The sequence below is a fragment of the Gordionus sp. m RMFG-2023 genome, chromosome 3 (genome assembly GCF_954871325.1).
Source record: "Gordionus sp. m RMFG-2023 chromosome 3, tfGorSpeb1-WG-v2, whole genome shotgun sequence".
NCBI lineage: Eukaryota > Metazoa > Nematomorpha > Gordioida > Chordodea > Parachordodidae > Gordionus > Gordionus sp. m RMFG-2023.
In genome coordinates this window covers 29467235-29486401 of record NC_088777.1, presented here as the reverse complement: position 1 = coordinate 29486401, position 19167 = coordinate 29467235, and the positions used below count along the sequence as shown (strand labels likewise).

General features: G+C 28.1%; 1 protein-coding gene across 4 annotated transcripts in view; it reads left to right on the top strand.

Annotated features, from left to right (window-relative positions):
- Positions 1-19167, top strand: part of LOC135926092 (ubiquitin carboxyl-terminal hydrolase 22-like) — an 89468-nt gene that overhangs the window by 25908 nt on the left and 44393 nt on the right. For all 4 annotated transcript variants that reach the window (XM_065461772.1, XM_065461775.1, XM_065461773.1 and 1 more), the window contains 3 exons: positions 4353-4522; positions 5816-6110; positions 10397-10601. In XM_065461772.1, coding sequence (XP_065317844.1) covers positions 4353-4522; positions 5816-6110; positions 10397-10601 — 670 coding nt within the window. The remainder of the gene's footprint in view (positions 1-4352; positions 4523-5815; positions 6111-10396; positions 10602-19167) is intronic.

Sequence of the window (19167 nt, the reverse complement as noted above, 5' to 3'; positions counted from 1 at the left end):
AAAAGTATAAATTCTTCTGGCAAGAAAGCAATGATGGTAAAGCTAAAATTGGGGTATTGGTTGCGGAGAAATTGGTGGACACGATAGACGAAGTGAGCAGGCTAGATAACCAGATAATGGTTATCAAGATGATTTTTGGTAGAAAGCTATATAATATTATCTCGTGTTCCTCAGGTTGGAAGAAATGAAGAAGAGAAAGATATATTTTGGGACAGTCTATTGGGGGCGATATCGAGACTAGCAAATGAAGAGGGGATTATCCTGGCTGGTGATCTGAATTGACATGTGAGAGCGTGTATTGAGGGTTATGAAGGAGTACATGGAGGATTCCGTTACGGAATGAGAAATTTGGAAGGGTAGAGGATTTTAGATTTTAGTGATGCTATGGATATGATAATTTGGAAGGGTAGAGGATTTTAGATTTTAGTGATGCTATGGATATGATTGTCTGTAATACATACAATGTTTTAGAAAGAATAAGAGAAGCTGATGACTTAGGGTAGTACCAAAAGTGCAGTGGATTATTTGTTAAGGAGATGTGATAGATGTATAGTAAAAAATGTGAAAGTCATACCGGAAGAGGAATGTAAAAAAGATAAAAATTATATAAAATATTATAAGACAAAAAACAACAAATATCTTTATTCTTTTTTTGTAATTTATAATAAAAAAGAGAAAATGTTTATATATTATGAAAATCCTAGAAACATTTAATATGGAATGCGATTTGACATGTTTGGCACATATATCTTGAGTGCGTATGGCAATATCTGCATCTTCGTCTTTTTCCATCTATAATTTTGGATAAATAATGTCCAGATGAATCAATAGGGTTTTCACACTGTAATGCAAACTGGCTGGCGTAACCTGTACTTGAATTTTTTTCAATTTTTACTGGCATTCGAAGGAGGTAGTTAGTAACTTCTCGTCTAAATGCAAGCAAACTCTTCTTGTCATCTCGATTCACGAATTTCCAGATTTTCCATGAATTTACCAAAGCTACATCAATAAAATTGGTGAATATTGGCCACCACCATTTTTTTCCTCTTATTTATATTCTATATGTAGATATTAGATTATCACATAGATCTAGTGTTGTTAAACGGCTCGTTTTGAGCCGATTTTTAAAAACGGCTAATTCAATATTTTAGCCAGAAAAATATTGTCTAAGCCTCGAGATTTCGCTAATAGATGTCCAAACCATTGTTCCTTCTACAAACAAAATCTTCAGGCTTACGTATTACTATTCTGAACGAAATATTGAGTTAGCCGTTTTTAAAAATCGGCTCAAAACGAGCCGTTTAACAACACTACATAGATCAACTCCACCCATGTGTTTGTTATAAGCAGTTACCATATTTGGCTGAGGAATTTTTATTTTAGAAGATATTTTCTTAGAATACCTTGAAACATTAGAAAGCAAAGAGATAGTGTGGCATGTCTATGCAACGGTCACCACCGAATTATCATTCCAACGAACTACAATATTTCGTTTAATTTTTCAAACCTATAATCATAATATCCTCTTTCATTTTTTGCTACAACCTTTATAGATTCAACTGGGCAATGCTCTATTCTATTGTCCCTCACAGTTCCAGTTGCAAAATATCCCATTTGTTTTAAGTATGACAAGAGTTTAAATGATGAAAAGAAATTATCAAAATATATTTTATGATAATTTGGTTTTTGCAATGCCTTTAATAATTTTATGATTACATTTCCATCTAATCCATATTCATATTTATTTTCGCTTTTTCCTTGATATATATCAAATGAGAATACGTAACCGTCGGAAGAAGCCAATATCCAAGACTTGTATCCGAATCTAATTGGTTTTCCTTTTATGAACATTTTGCAAGAATGTCTTCCTCGATATGGTATCATCTGTTCATCTATTGATAAATGATGTTTGAAAATTCCGAATTGCTGAAATTTATTATTCAATATATTAATGTAAGGCCTAACTTTATAAAATCTATCATGTATATCTATTTTTGTATTGTCTGCCAAATGGATATTATATTTCAAGTTTCGAAATTGTAATTGGGTCATTGTATCCCAGATTATTGGAATAGAAATATCGCTATCATTAGACCAGTACATTCTTTCTTGTGGGAGAGAATGATATCCAGTAAAAAATAGAATTCCAATAAATCTCTGAATATCTTGGATGGTTATGCATATGTTAGGTCTATTCATTTGTTTAGCATAAATATTACTTTGTTCTACAATTAGGGAATATAAGTCTTCGTCGAAAATTAAAGAAAATATATCTGATGGACTTTTACCATGTAAATCATTTTCAAGTTTTATTACATCTTCCTTTTCTCCATTGAAAGGGCTTGAAGAATATATTGCATCCGTTTTTCTCCATTTTAAATTGTGAGAAATTCGAGAATAGCTTCTTGTAGAATATGGTTCTGGAAGGTCGTCATCAACTGAATTATGAATCTCCAATTCTCCAGCTGTATCTGAAGGCAAAACTCCGACATTTGTTACGTCATTTTTATCGAAATCTTCTTCATCACTAACTGCAGAGGGGTTTGGCGGAATTATAACCATATCTCTTTCTTCAATTGGTTCCTCTTCAAAAAGTTGAGCAAGCGCTTGTTCAATTGTTATAAAACGTTTCATTAAAAAAATTTATTAAAATTAAATATCTTGACAAATTATTTTCGTAGAATCTTGATTTTTTTTATTAGTCATCTATTATTTTGATTGAATTGACAAAACAGGTGCATAATATTTTATATAAATAAAATAAAATAAAATCTTCAGAAAGGAAGAGGCTAAAAATAATTTTAAACTTTTGAATATTTATGAACCTAATAATTTCATATAATTTGATCGGGATAAAAAATTATAATAGGAACAATATATTATTCGATTTAATCTCAGGGGCTAAAAAAAATTTTTAAATTATTTTCAAAAGGTCTTTTTTGGGTATAAAATTTTTTAAAAAAAATTCTAAGGGGGCTCGAGCCACCCACCCCTCCTCCTCCCACCCTTAGTGACGGTAGTGGTTTTAAGTATAATATAAAAAAATTATAATTCATTATGTTAAATTTCATTTGTTTGAATTTTTTAAAATAATTTATACTGCTTAATGGTTAACGGTGCATATATGCAACAGTCAACTTTATGTGGTTACCTATTAAAATTTTAATTATTTAAAAATTCAAAAATGATTGATAAATATTGATATATCTATAAAGAATATATACACACTAGTTTTCATCGAAATAATTTTATAATATGCTTGTGAGATCACTTAGAAAATTTTGCATTTTAGACCTCATAAATTCGCAAAGTTTGAGGGTTTCTTAGGAACATAAAAAAATATTTTTTTTCATATTTTTCTTTTCCAGTTTTGAAGTACAATGTCTGAACTATATAAAAATCTTTTTTATTATTTTTTAAAATAAAAACTACTATGTTAAAAGAAGGTATATAGGAGGTGGTGCATATATGCACCGTTAACCAGTAACGGGTTTTAATCCCTTTGGTAGACATTATACAGAAAGAAGAAAATTGCCAGAGATATCGGGCTAAAATGGAAAATATAAAAAACTATAACTGGTGTGCTGACTAGTATTTTAACTCACTCAAATATGAGAACCACGAAAAGAAACTGAGTTATTAACAAAATGAAAACTATATCACGCTCTAAGCGTGAAGTGAGGCAAGCTTTTGGAAACACCAATTTTGAAACTTTACTAATCATTAAGTCACTACCCTCTAATCAAATTCCACAATTATAATATAATTCATGAAAATTAACATAGTCAAATCAATTAAAACTCCAACATGGGAAACTAAGTCAAAGTTTCAGCTAAAACATTTTCAAGAATTTTTTTTTCATTAAGGGGAAGGAGTTTAAATTTAAGTAGTTTTTTTGCATAGAATTTTATAATTCGGTCTATTATTTCTAGTTCCGTATCTAAAAATGTACAATAAAATTTTAAGAAAATAATGTGTTAAATATCTAAAACTGAATTATTTGATGTAGCATGTTGTACTTTTTCAAATTAGATAGTATTAGGCCTCATTTATAGTAAGCGCCATGATAAAATTAAGCCGCGGGATGATTCATTAAGCGATAGCATAGCTATATTATTTACCATTATTTATGTTGTAATTTAAGTATCGCAATGCAACTATGAGACAAAAGGCAAAAAATTAAAAATAGAAAAGAAGTATAAAATTAAAATTGATTCGATGACTCTATTTTACATATTGATTATTAATTTGTGCGGCTTATGGTTGCTTTGAATGTCTATCTTGAGGGATAAGCTTTAAATGGTTTAAAATTGAAGCTTATCTAATATATATATTTTATATTATATTCCTAGGTCTTAGAGGTCTTATTAATTTAGGAAACACTTGTTTTATGAACTGTATTCTGCAAGCATTTATTCATGTCCCGGTTTTCAAATGCTATTTTCTCAACGATTTGCACTCATGTAAAATGCCAGATGCAAAAGAATGCTTGCTTTGTGAATTGGCTTCACTTTTCCAAGAAGTAACTTTCTTTTAAATCAATCTGTTATTTATAGTGCTGTAAAGTAAGGTCATTATTACTGGCGTTAAATAAACGCCATTCGTTCGTTACCTTCTTATAGAAGTAACAAGTAACGATAACGCGTTTCCTTTTTTTGAGTAACAGTACCGCAAAACATTACTCGTTACTTTAAATTTTTCTTAAAAAATATGGAAAAAACATATTGTATTATAAAATTATTTTTATTTATTTTTTGAATTTTATAAATAATTTAAGCCAAGTTTTTAAGTCAGATCAAACACCAAATTCTTTCATTAAATTCTCGATGTTAAATTTCAGTCAAGATTGTTATTCTAATTAATATTGAATCAATCAAGCTTATTAATTTATATTCTTATTCTCTAATATTATAATTTATTTTATAAAGAATATTATGTCAATTGTACATATTTCTTCAGATGAATATGATTTAACCAGCCCTGAACCTAATATGAAAGATTTTTTACACCAATTTAAACAATCAAATGTAAATGTCTACACTTTTTAAAATTGTGTTCCAACTCAAATATTTCTTAAATTGTGGAATAAATTTGGGAACTCAAATTAAAAATATAGGTCAACGAAAGTAGATCGCTTAAAGTTATTTCTAGTTTGAGAAAATATCGTGACAAAGAAAAATCAGGCTTTGATTCCTTTAAAAAACAATATTCATACCAGATTATTTTCTGATAATGATTAAAAAAAATTAGAATGAAAAATTCTTTAGAAAGCTTTTTTCAAAATAAAGATTATCCCTCCCTTTTCAACAAATTCTCTTAATTAAAATTTTTATTTATTAAATATAATACAATCCTCCCATTGTGTTGAGCACTCTCTTCTTTATCTGATCAAAATTTTGAAAATCGATTGTTAAAAAAAATTATAAAAATATCTTATCTTATAATATATAATTTTTGTATAATTTTATTAATATTATATTTAGGAAAAATAATTATAAAAAGATCTCATCTTATAATATATTATTTTTGTATATAATATTTAATCAAGCAACAAATAATGCGTTACTTTCTGAATAGCCAGTTAATAGCGTTTTTTTTTATAGGTAACGAGTAACGGTAATGCGTTTCTTTTTTTGATGTAACGAATAACGCATTTTTATTTGAAGTTCAGCATTAGTTATTTATTTTTATTTCAAGCTTCTTATTTTTTGAAATCTTTATTATCTTATCTTTCGTATCTTTTTGAAATCTCACTATTTTTAAAATATTTCTAATTCTTTTTTAAAAAATTTGTTCTCTTTTAATATATTAACAGTTCTACTCTCTCCATCCTTCTTCAACTTTTGTGGATTCCTTGTCCTCTCCTATTGGTCAACCATGCTACGCGCCCTCCGAGAAATTAGCCAATCATAGCAATATACAAAATCCAACAATTAATCAAAGTGCTTCTGCTTATTACTGCAGTGATCCTGGTCGACGTGTGGCACATGCACCAAACAGATTTTTGCACCTGGTTTGGAGCAATGCGCGCCATCTGTCAGGATACGAACAGCAAGACGCCCATGAGTTCTTTATTGCCGCTCTCGATGTGCTTCATAGACATGCTCGAGGTAAATTTTGAATGATAGAAGAATGAAAATAAGAATGATAGTATAATTATGAACTTATGACAAAATCAGTTTTTTTACTCTAGCCCGCCCATCCGAGATCTGGTAACAGTTTTTTTAATTATGACCCACCCGTTGCTTCACGTGGCCCGAATTTTTAAAAAAATATTTAATTCTCTATATTAATGTTATGCATTACAAATTAGCAATAACTTGGATAATTAAAAATGAATAGTAATATTTCCCATACTCTAATTCTTATAAAACTTTTTTTTATTTAATATTTTATAATTGTGATATTAATCAAGTAAAAAAGATGAAAAGGCAGCGAGTTTAACGAGGGTGGTATCAGAGATGTTTAAAGGTTCAGATGACTTAGGGATTGAATGGTTAATGAATTTAGTCAATCTAATTGTCACAGAAGGAACTATCTCTGAGGATTGGCGAAGAAGTATAACTATCCCAGTATACAAGGGGAATGGTGATCCTTTAGATTGCGGGTCTTGCATAGTTATTAAATCTTGGAACATGCAATGAAGGTATTTGAGAGTGTGCTAGAGAAGCGGATAAGGAAACAAACTAAAATGAAATGCAGCTTGGTTTTACATCGGGGAAAGGCACCACAGATTTAATTTTTGTGGTTAGACAAATACAGGAGAAGTATCTTAAGAAGGAAAAGAAACTGTATTAAGCGTTTGTTAATTTGAAGAAAGCATGTGACAGGCAGCCACGCATGGTTGGTGATGGTAATTTATGTGGGAGCACAAACTGTGGTACGGACGGATGATGGAGATAATGGAAGCTTTGAAATGAAGGCAGGACTTCATCAAAGATCCGTGCTGAATCCATTATTATTTATCTTAGTAATGGATGTGGTGGCTAGAGAAATGTGTGAAGGACTTCCCTGGGGCTATTATATGCAAATGACCTTGTATAAATGGCAAGCAGTGAGGAAGAATTGAGGGATAAATTCTTAGAAGGCAGAGGGCTATGAAAGCAAAGGACTTGAAAATGAATGCAGCAAAGACAAAGGTGTTGATTGGTGGGTAATATCTAAAGATGGAGGAATCCAGCAAGTGGCCTTGTGATGTTGGGAAAGGAGTTGCTGGAAATTCAATCCAATGTATCAGATGCAGAAATGGGTGCATAATAGATGTAGCGAGAAAAAAGGAAGTTTGATGTTAGCAAGAATGACCTTTATTTGTAGGACGTGCATAAAAGGTGTACTTAATAATAATGATAACGTAGAAAATGGCAGTCTGGATATTGGCAATGGGTTCTAGGAAAGTGGATTGTTATTTGAGTGATATGCTACACGCAGATGGTGGTGTAGATTCAGCCATTGTGCAAGGTCAGACAAGCATGGAAGAAGTTCATAGAGATGTCGTCTATTCTAACAAATATGAAAGTCTCTCTGAAGTTAAAGGGGAAATTTTAAGTAGGCTGTGTGAGGAGTTGTTTAGTTTATGGCGGCGGAACATAGGCAATGAAAACGACCCACAAAGTCAAAGAAAGAACAGAGATGAGGATGATTTAATGGATATGTAGGGTATCTCATAGAGAGAGAAACTAGCAAGTAATTGCGAACAAGATTGGGTATAGAAATGATTGGAGTGATAATGCGACTAAATAGACTAAGATGATTTGGGCATGTGGAACGTATGACAAAAGATGACCTGGTAAAGAGATGCACCTTGATGGAAGTAGGAGAATCAAGACCTACAGGAATGCCCAAGATGACGTGGAGAAATGAACAAGAATCTTACAAATATTGATGCTCAGGACCGTCAAAAATGGATAAGAAATCAGAGGGAAAACTGGCCTACCTGGGTAAACCTGGAAATCGCCATGGAACAGAGAAGAAGAATCAAGCAAAAAAGAAAGAATATGAATGAAATATAACATTAATATTTTTCGGGTCAAGCCTTGACTGACTAGACCGTTTTGCAGGACTCTAATATACACTCGTTTTTTTTATAACCACTTGTCTTTCTAGTTCCCTAATTTAGGTAAAATAAATTAATCGTGAAATAGCATATAATGAAGGAGAGAATGAAAATAAATTAAAAAGAAGAAAAAGTTTTTCATTGCGGTTTTCGATATGCTATATAGCAGATAGGTATAATTCCTAATTACAATTACTTGCAATTTTTTTAATAATTATTAATTTCTCCTCTAAAGTAATTAATTACTAATTACATGTAATCTTTTGTAATCAGTAAAAAATCATTAAAAAATGAGAAACGATCTTCAACGACACTCAGGGGCTTTATACTTTTAATAAATTTGATCAACTCAGCCGCCTGCTAAAATTTCTGCTAAAGTTAATTAGTAACCATTTTCTTTTGATGAATCAGTATATAAATAGTGCTGTTAAATCACCTAACTTTGGCCAACTCCCAAAACTTATTAGGTTTTAACCTAAAAAAATAATCTCATTAATTTTTTAGACTCAACGCTTCACTAAACCCTATTTAAGTTGGCCACAAAGTTGGTGTTTAACAACAATATTGTGTTAACACGGATATTTTCAAAAAATAAGGTTAGAAACAAAAATTTAATATTTGTAATATATAAATATTTATTATATGCTTATTACATATTTAATTTAATAATATATTCTGTAGTTATATTTATTATAATCTTGTACATATTCAATTTAAATATATATATTATACAAATGAGATTATGTCTGATTCAAATTGTCTCAAAAAATAAAATATGATTGATTGATTACAATTATAAATCGTTTTTCCTGAAAAATTAATTAAATTTAAGAAAAGTAATTATAAAAATAATGGAAATTAATTATAATTATTTACTATTTTTTAAAGGTGTAATTAATTACAAAAAGGATTGTAATTATATTGCATATATATTTAATTACTGCCCGATCTTGCTATATAAGCTTGTCCGAAATTAATCCAAAAGAAGAAAATTTAAGAGAGAAAGAAAGAAATAATAATTCTGAAGAGAAGGGAAAGGAAATATGAAAAGTGAATGACAGGAAATAGGAAGTGATGTATCAGGAATTGTAAAGAGGAAATTGAATTGATAATAATGTGAAGAAGGGATATAAAGTGGAAAAATTATAAAGAAAGCTAATGGAATGTAGTAATGGAAATCCGAAACATGTAATTATTCAATTGAAAAAGATAAACAAAAGAAAAAAAAGAGTGAATAAACAATTATTAAAAAGAGAAACTAAAATTAAGAATGAGTGTATGAAATAAAGAATATATTCCGGCATTTAAAGTCAGGGAAATTTCACCCTAGTTGAAAAAATTAATTATAAGTTTGGAGTAGTAATAAGGAGGACAATAACCTAAGTGGATGGAATGTGAAATATATATGAAAGGAATTTAAGGAAAAATGGTTAATGTTAAATGTAGGGCTGTGCCGATCCACATATTTTTCACCGATCCGATCTTGCTTCAAAGCCGATCCGATACCGATCCGATATTTTTCCTGATTTTTAATCACCCCCGTTTGAACCAAATGTAATTAAGAAATCAATATTTTTTATGCAAAAAATCGAGGTGAATAATTTAATTTTTTTATTTCTACAATTAAGACTATAATAAAAAAATATATATTTAATAATATATCCATTTTATGTTGGAATTATAAAATTGTAATATTTAATATATAAAATTATAATATATTAGATTTTTTTAATAAATATGAGAGCCTCTAGATTTTCTGGGAATAAGCTTCTACGATATGGACTATCTATATCTTCTGCCGTACTGAAGGCAAACTCAGATGATTCCGCAGATAACGCATTTTGCAAAATTATCTTTGTCTTTTGTAAAATATTTTCATAATTCAGATACAATATTTAAAAAAATTCTTTTATTTAAAGTATAAATAAAAAAATTGGCGTTATTTAAAAAGATTTAAAATAAATAAAAATTTGGGTGTTCCTTTCTATTTTTATAAAAAAAAACTTTTAAAATACTATAAATCTATTTTAAAAAAGAAATATTTTAAAAAATAATTTAGAAATATTATAATCGTAAAATTAATGTATATAAAATAAAATAACAAAAAAAGAAAAGTAAAAAGATCGGATCGGGTTTTCTACAGATATCGGCCAGATCCGATATTTTCGGAAAACGCTAAATATCGGCACCGATCCGATCTGATATTTAATATCGACACAGCCCTAGTTAAATGGATATCTTACAAACTTGAACTCTCAAAGCTAGTATATAATACTAAGTATAAAATATATTAGAACTAGAATAGAGTTTTAAAATCCAAAACGTTATTAATAATTCGTAAAGGTATTCAAGAAGATTCTTTGCAAATTTCCCCTTTGAGTAATCCCCGCATACCTTCCATGTCACATGTAACTGGCTTGACCAATCACATTACTCCATTCTTAACTAAGGAAAATTCAAATGGTTTGACTAATGAAAATTGCAATTGCATAATAGACCAGATATTTACTGGAAGTCTCCAATCGGATGTCACATGTCAAAATTGCAAGTAATTCTCCATTTCTCTATCATGTATCTCTTACTCTTATCTTTGATTAATTCTTTTCGTTTGTTTTATTGGTGCATTATTTATACATATATTTTATTCTATTTTTATCTATCTTTTTACTTTATTTTAACCTTTTTACAAGTTGTCTTCTTTATTTCCAATGATTGAAACTAAACCCCCCAAAAATCGGTTCAAAAAAATGTTTTTGGGATTTTTATTTAAAATGTGAAATTGATAACTATTTCCAAAAAATAACGAAATCCAGAGTGATTTGATTATATATTAGAGATGTGCCATACTGGAACCAGATCTATCTGATTTAACAATTCTGTTAAAATAGCCCATTCTAAATTTAATGTTTTTGCAATTTTCATATTTTGTAAGCATATTTATCTTATTTTTTAAAATAATTTTTAATATTATTATTATGATAAATTAGAGGTCTACATCGAGCCTAATTTTTCAAGCCCACTTATCTCGCACTTTATTTCATTTATCCACCCAGCCCGAAGTTAAAATAAGAATTATTTGTCGCCCGGCCCAAATTTATTTAATAGAAAAATGTAATATATTTTTAATTGTAAAAATAATACAAATAAAAAATAGCCGCCTTGTTTCTTGCAAAAATTTTAAAATACATTCACAAAATTGAATGATATTGTATTTTAAAATTTAGACCCCGCCCCCGATTTTTTTATAGTTCGGCCTGGCTCTGGACTCTAGGATGACTCCCGAATATATCCTTTTTTTTTTACCAATTGATATTAGATCATTTATTATTACAAATAATCTCTAGATGAATACAGAACCCTCTAGAACCTTTTTAAAAAAGATTCGGTAATCTCTATTATATATTTTTATGCATATATTTTTAAGAATGAGCAAAGAAACATGAAAACGTTATAATATCTCGCATAAAAGCTGGTTTAGTATAAAATATATAGATTGGTCTGTAATAGGTGGGTTTTTAGCCCACTCGGTCATTTTCTAGGGGCTTTTCTGAAAAAATTTAAAGATTCGGCGGGCGAGTTAGAAAATATTTTTGAAACAATAGGCGAGTGAATTTTAAATATTTTTCGGCCGAAATAAGCAGAACAGACTAAAAATCATTTTTTATTTCATAATATTACTTATTTTATAAGTTTTAATATATATTAAAATAAATAAAGAACCTAACCAGCCATTTTTAAAGATTGGGCGGGTGGGTTAAAAAATTGTTAAAACAACTAGTATGCAGGCTTGTTGGCTAAAACCCGCTTGCAGTCCTCTAAAAGTGATATCAATGGATCCAAAAAACATCACATAATATATAAATAAAATTATGGATTCATATACTGTTAAAAAAGTTAAGCCGAATTAAATTCTATACTAATGACAGCAATCATACTTACTCGCAAATCTATCAAAAAGGCACATTTTCAGCCGACCCCTTTTAAAAATTAGTAAAAATTTTTGGAATTATTTAGATCAATAAAAAATAAGAAAGTCATTTCTTTTAGTTAGCACAACTGGTTCCTTAGATACAGAAGGTGCTAAAAATGAAGAATTTCACGCCTGTAAAATTTTTAAACTTCTTAGCATGAATTTAGATGAAGGAGAATATATCGTTTAGTCAAATTTTTCTGAAAATTATGTCTTTGTGGTTCAAGATGAAGTACATAGATTTTACTGGAATTACCATTCATCCTTATGTTATTTATTACAAGCACTTGATAATTTAAGTTGCGTAATTATATCGGATTCTCTTATTTATAATTATAAGACAATTACTGTTCATTTATTCCAAAAATATATAGTCCGCTACTAGAACCGCAAATTTAATAAATCTTTTGAACCATGTAGATGATTTTTGAATGAAAGCTGAGAGCATTTCTGGGCCACATCTCAAGGTATATCGGCTTATGACGAAATCGGAGGCACAGTCAAATTTAATGGTCAGGGCTAGTTTGCAAAGACCTGTTTCAGAACAAATAATTTGTCCTACAAAGTTTTTATCTATTCTAAGAAAAATGTTAAAGTTATAAGATTCTTAATTTTTATTAAGGAATAGATTTCTCTTACATGATGGAAGACCAAATAGAGGAAGAGGAAACAATTGTGAATCGATAAGGCGTACAATACCAGGAACGCAAACATTTTATACTTTTTATCAAATTTCTCAGGATAAAATTGAAGCTAAATTTAACATTTCACTCGAATATTAATGCGAATTTAATGTATGAAAAAATAAATGGATATATAACAAGTATCAATTTTAATCAATGGTAGATGACCTATGTTTTAGAAAGTAATTTCGAAAAAGAGTGTTAGTTAGTGTTTTGCATCCTCAAGAACCCTCAAATACTTTATACATACCCTTCCTCGTTTGACAAATTGTGGATGCACAAATCACAAATTTTATATATCACCAGTTCTTTAATTGCTACCAAAGAACATATACTTTTCATAAATATAAGGCAATATATTTTAAATTATGGTATGAATTTGATTATCTATTTATATTTCTATATCATTAATAAAAATGAATAAGAATAAATTTATACAAAAAGATATTCATTATTAGAAATACATTATTAAGATATTTTTATTGTAAAAATGCATATTTCACAGCATATATATATTTATAAAAAGTGTCTAAATTAAAGGCCAAAAAATTTTCAATAACCAACTCTCCTTATTGCTTTAAAACAAGGGTATTGGAAAAATATTTTGGGACTGGTACTCCTAAAATAAAATTATCATTTCCGTAAAAATAAAAATATATTTATTGACAAATTTCATATTATGAGATAGAAAAAATGTGCAAGTATCATCAAAAGGAATTTTCATATTTAATTATAACAACCATTTGTAAAATATAAATTAATTTATAAAAATCGTGATATCGTTATTGCCCTAATATTTTCGTGATAAGGCTTTCTCTGTAATACATTCGCGAAGTATTTTCTCGGTAATACCTTTACTATGGTGCATTCGCGGTATTTGCTATACAGTATTCGCGAATCTAGGAGAATAATTCCCCGGAAAATAAATGCCCGGATATTAATTCCTGGGAAAGAAAATACCCGGAAAAAAATTCCCCAGAAAATAATTCCCAGGTAAATAATTCTCCGGAAAAAAAATCCCCGGAATAAAATTACCCTGGAAAATAATTCCCCGGAAAAAATTTCCCCACTATATATTGAATTGCTAATGCATTGCTAAATAGCAATCAATCATAAATAAATCAAAATTTTATTAATGATAATTTTTTAAACTTTTTTTAAAATATACTTAAATCATTTTTTTATTATAAATGAAGAATATAATAAAAAATCATATAGTATATAATTTTATTTTTATTTAATATTATTAGTAAGAAATATATTTTACTAGCTTATTAAAACTTTTAAAAATTAACAAATATATATCCGTAAGAGGGCGTTATATGTTTTAATATGTATCATTTTAGGAAACCGGAATGATGATTGGATAGCACTTTTTTTATATTTGGGTATATATACATATGAAAAACCTAAAAATTAAAAATTTTTTTTAGGTTTCTTTGATGTTTAATTTATGAGTAGGTTTAGAATAGTAAAACAAAATTTTCTAAAGTAAATATTGCTGGCGTCATTTATCAAAATCTTTCATTTTTGTTTTATACGTGTATATTTACGTGCTAAGCATTATCCTAAAAAATATTTTGATTTGACCGATTGCCGAGTTCAAAACGACCACTTATTAAATATACGATTGATCAAATTTGCTATTAAGATAAATTGAAAAATGTTGATTTTTGTTTTATGTATCTATAAATACGTATAAAACATAATTCCAAAAAATATTTTAAAAATATCGTGATTTGACCCGAAAACCGACCGAATGACCAAATACTGCATTGCTGGCGTTATCCATGGAAAAATCTTTATTTTTGTATTATACGCGTATATATATACGTGCTAAGCATTATCCTAAAAAATATTTTGAAAATAATTTAATTTGTCTGATTGCCGAGCTCAAAACCCCACTTACTAAATATTCGATTGATAAAATTTACTAGTAATATGATTTGAAAAATGTTCATTTTTTGTTTTATATATCTATAATTACGAGTAAAACATATACGAGTCGGTTATACGCCAAACCACGATATTTTTTAAATATTTTTTGGGATTATGTTTTATATGTATTTATAGATATATAAAACAAAAATGAACAATTTTCAAATTATATTACTAGTAAATTTGAATCTAGGAAAATAATTGCCCGGAAAAAAAATCCCGTGACCCGGATCTGCTCTGCAGTATTTAAAAATAGAAATGTTTTTTAAAGTCAAATTTCTTCGAGGATATGAGATTTTAAAAAATAAAACGAAAGTTAAATAAATCTAGTTCACCTTTACACACTTTCATAAACTTTTAGGTATTTATTGAAAAATTATTTTTACACAAATTTTAATCATTTTTTTAGAAATATGATAAAAGGCTTTTCACAGTTTACTAACTCTTAAATAGCACTCCTTTTTGTTTTTACAAGGATAAGCTATTAAATAATATAATTTTATAAATTTTGTGGCGAAATAGGAAATTAGTAATTCAATCTGATACCCTCTATTTGATAAAAATTATTTTACTGAAGTATTTACCTACTTTAAGAATTTAACTGACTGAATACAAAACACTATTAAACTTGCAAAATTATATTTTTTACTGCCCAATTTTAATTAAATACTGCCAAAAGTAATGAAAAATGCTGACCACTTTAATCAAAATACATCCAGAGGTGATTATCAGCAGTGAGTATTATATTTTTCTAATCTAACAATTATTATTTTGCTTATGAATTTTTTTCAAAAGTTACAGAAAAGAAATTATAATTTTATTAAATGATATATAGAATAATAAATTATATTATTCAAAAGAAACAATTCTAGAACGTATATGTTCTCCAATCGAAGAGAGAAAATTGGGCAAGTCCCTTCTCTCTTCTAAATAATCAATGCATAAATTTTTAAAATAGTTTGTTTCGTTGCATAAATACAATTTTTTTTGGGAGTGTATGTCCCAATATTCCATTGGCCGATTTTTCCCATATCAACCGCTATTTCCATCCTTATTTTTTCGAGTAATTCCCATATCTTCGGTTTTTTGTTGCCTACAATATGCTTAAATCGGTTATTCCACTTCACATACATTATTTGTTCGATTTTCCCCAGCAATCGTAACATTGAACACATTCCATGTTTCTGGTGGGAACAATGGCTCTACTTGCCTTTGAGAGTTTTTCCCATGTCTCAATTCTCCATTCACATAATTTTTATCAAAATAAAACAATAATTCTTTGTTTTCATCCGATACAATGGTTTTTAAATACTCCATACCTCCTTTGACATCGTGTATAGGTAAGAATGCTAATTCATCGATCATAGCTGCAAATAAGCATAACATTGGATCATTCCGATATGATGATTCTAACCCCAATTCCTGAATCTTTCTATGAGTTGATTGAGTGATAAAAACATCCTTGGATGTTGATATCTCTACCTAAAAGTTGAAAAATATAGATTAAAATTATTGTATAGGTTTTATTTAATATTTATGTCTTTATCAATTTTTATTAATTACACTGTGTGACAAGAAAAATGGGAGAAAAAATAAATAAAAACAAGTTTTGGTGCAGAATTTGATATTGAGTTCGAATTCGTTTTCTAAGTTTTCCCTTCACGTCAAGTTTTAAAAATATTATCGTATAAAGGCAACTTTTCGAAATCTCAAAATGGTAAAATTTAGGTCTTTATACGGATATATTTTAAAAAATATCAAATGAAAATCCCTGAAAATTGGTGATAGTGTTAGACTTATATTTCCTTATAAATTTATTAATTTTTATAATTTTTTATCGATTGCTTTTTGAGAAAAATGGTAAAGAATTTTGTTTTGGGGGTCTTAAGTTTTCAATTTAAATTCCCGGCAAGAATCGTATAAATATGTTGGCGGACTACTGCTGGAGTATCTTTTTTGAAAATAAATCATCAACTTCATATTCGCGGAAATTACCATTAAATGTTTTTAAATTCGATAAATTTTATGTTATTGTTTAATTTGTTTTAAATTCAATAAATTTATTGTATATTACAAGTTAAATCCTATAATGAAGGAAGGGGTGAGATAACGGACCGATAAAAGGTTTATTAAAAGTAAAATATGAGATAGGTTAGCTTAGCATAATATATTTATTTAAATATGAGAAATGTAACTATTTCATTTAAAATAAATTGTTTGGGAATCGTACCTTGTGCAGTGTAGCGAAGAGAACGAAAGCCACAATAAATATACTAAATGTAAGCTATATTAAAAAAGAATCTAGAAAAATAATTCCCCGAAAAAAAATCTCCGTTTTTAAGATAATTAAAATTACAAAATTAATAAATTAGGAGAAAAAATTCCCTATAAATAAATCAACGAAATAATAATTCTCAAATAAGATATTTAAAAATTTTGATAAAATTAATTCTGAAGAATTATTTTCTAAGAATTTACTGTCTTAAAACATGTTTATTTTATTTTCTCCCAAAAAATCAAGTCAAAATTTGTCACACAGTGTTACTAGAAATGGGTTAGTTCATCCTACACTCATAAAAAAATCGTTTAAAATATTCCTAAAAACAACAGAAAAAGGAAATTAGAATTAAAAAAAATTTCAAGTTCCAAGGTCCAAAATACATTTTAAAATCAAGGTCCTAGCATATCTCGATAGTATATAGATGTAATTAAATCGTAAAAAGAAACCTAGAGTATTTTCGACGGCATTGATTGCAGCCTTTTCAAAATCCATATAAATTGTTATCGGATCTATGACTAAATTCCGTTCTTGGGCTTTTTCGAGTAAAATCTTAAAAATTTCTTCATATGTTGAATACGTTTTTCTTTGTAACAAGAAATATGCCGCTGTTATATACAGTGTTTTAAATGGTATTCTAATTACATATAGCTGCAAAAATAAATGAGGAGCCAATTTAAAATTCCCGTCTATATACCAAGTTTTCGTTTCGGCTAGCATTTTAAGCATATAATCGGTGGCAAATATAATTATCCGTTCATTAGAATCTCCGCCATTATCATGCAAAAGAAATCTCTCATTCGTGGGAGATCCGGTTGTAGCCCAATCCACTAATATTAAAAGATATTTCCAATTAAAAGACATAAATATGATTTAACTTGAAATGCTTAATTCTTCCAATGTGGCCGGAATAGGAGGAAACCTTTTTATTTTGCGATTTCTAAGTGTCCTCTTGATACTCTCTTCATTCGGAAGTCTTTTTCTGGATTCGGGAGACAATTTAGACATTTCTTCTGCATATATTTGGCAAGTCAGAGGCTTTTCTTTTCATCGTGCTTATAGCATTTTCAATTTGATATTCATGTGGATTTATAGGATTAATATGAGGCGTATTTTCCAATGTATAGTCATTTTCATTGTAATATTTCAAAATAACTGGGCATTTTTCAGTATTATATAATGTACATTTATATCTTTTAAAATTTTTCATAGTTTTATGATAATTGTAGGAATATCCCTCATGAAAAATTTTAGCATGCTTATTTAACGGAAAAATAAACATAAAAAATTTATTAAAATTATCAAAAATATTTAAAATAGTAAAAGAAAATTTTATAAAAAGTAATAAAAAAAACTAAATGAAAATCGTTTGTTTCAAAATTACAAAGAATATATCACCCAAATATATAAATTTATTTATTTTTGAGCATAAATTTCCTTTCAACATTATAAATAATAATATAAGAAACTAACTGGGATTATGTAATAACACTTCCGGAGTTGGAAACTTTTAAATAAAAAAGTTTCTATTTTAAGATTATAGTCCCTCATGTGTTTTCTTTAATGAATTAAATATATTAAAAATTATAATATTTATAAAAATAAACAAATATTATTTAGAATAAATAAAATAGTATATTTTTTTGTAATGTTCTACTTGAGATAGTCTTTGAATTAAATAAGCTTTTGTAATCAGTGATTAATATTAATACTTTTTTGAAAATTTATAATCAGATACAATTTTTAAAAATTAACCATAAAAATTTCCATTATGTTATTTTTGTCCGGGATTCAAACTGATATTAGCATACGGAACAGAATAGTGTCATAATATTATTTTAATGTTATATATATTTTAACAGTGGCGTGTTAGAAATAACCACCCCCTCTGCATGGTAAATATAATGTGGTTTAATTACCTGTTTAATATCTATTCAAGTCTAGATGAAAAGTAGATAAGGAAATAACCTTTCTCAGTAAAAATTTGCTTTCACATTTTTCTTTTCAATTCTAAATTACCTCTTTCATAATTTTCATATATTTCTACGGGAATTTTTTTCCGGGTAATTATTTTCCAAGGATTCCGGGGAATTATTTTCGGTGATTTTTTTCCGGGGAATTATTTTCCGCTTACCAGTAAATTTGATCAAACGAATATTTAGTAAGAGGTCGGTTTTGAGCTCGGCAATCAGTCAAATCAAATTATTTTCAAAATATTTTTTAGGATAATGCATAGCACGTAAAT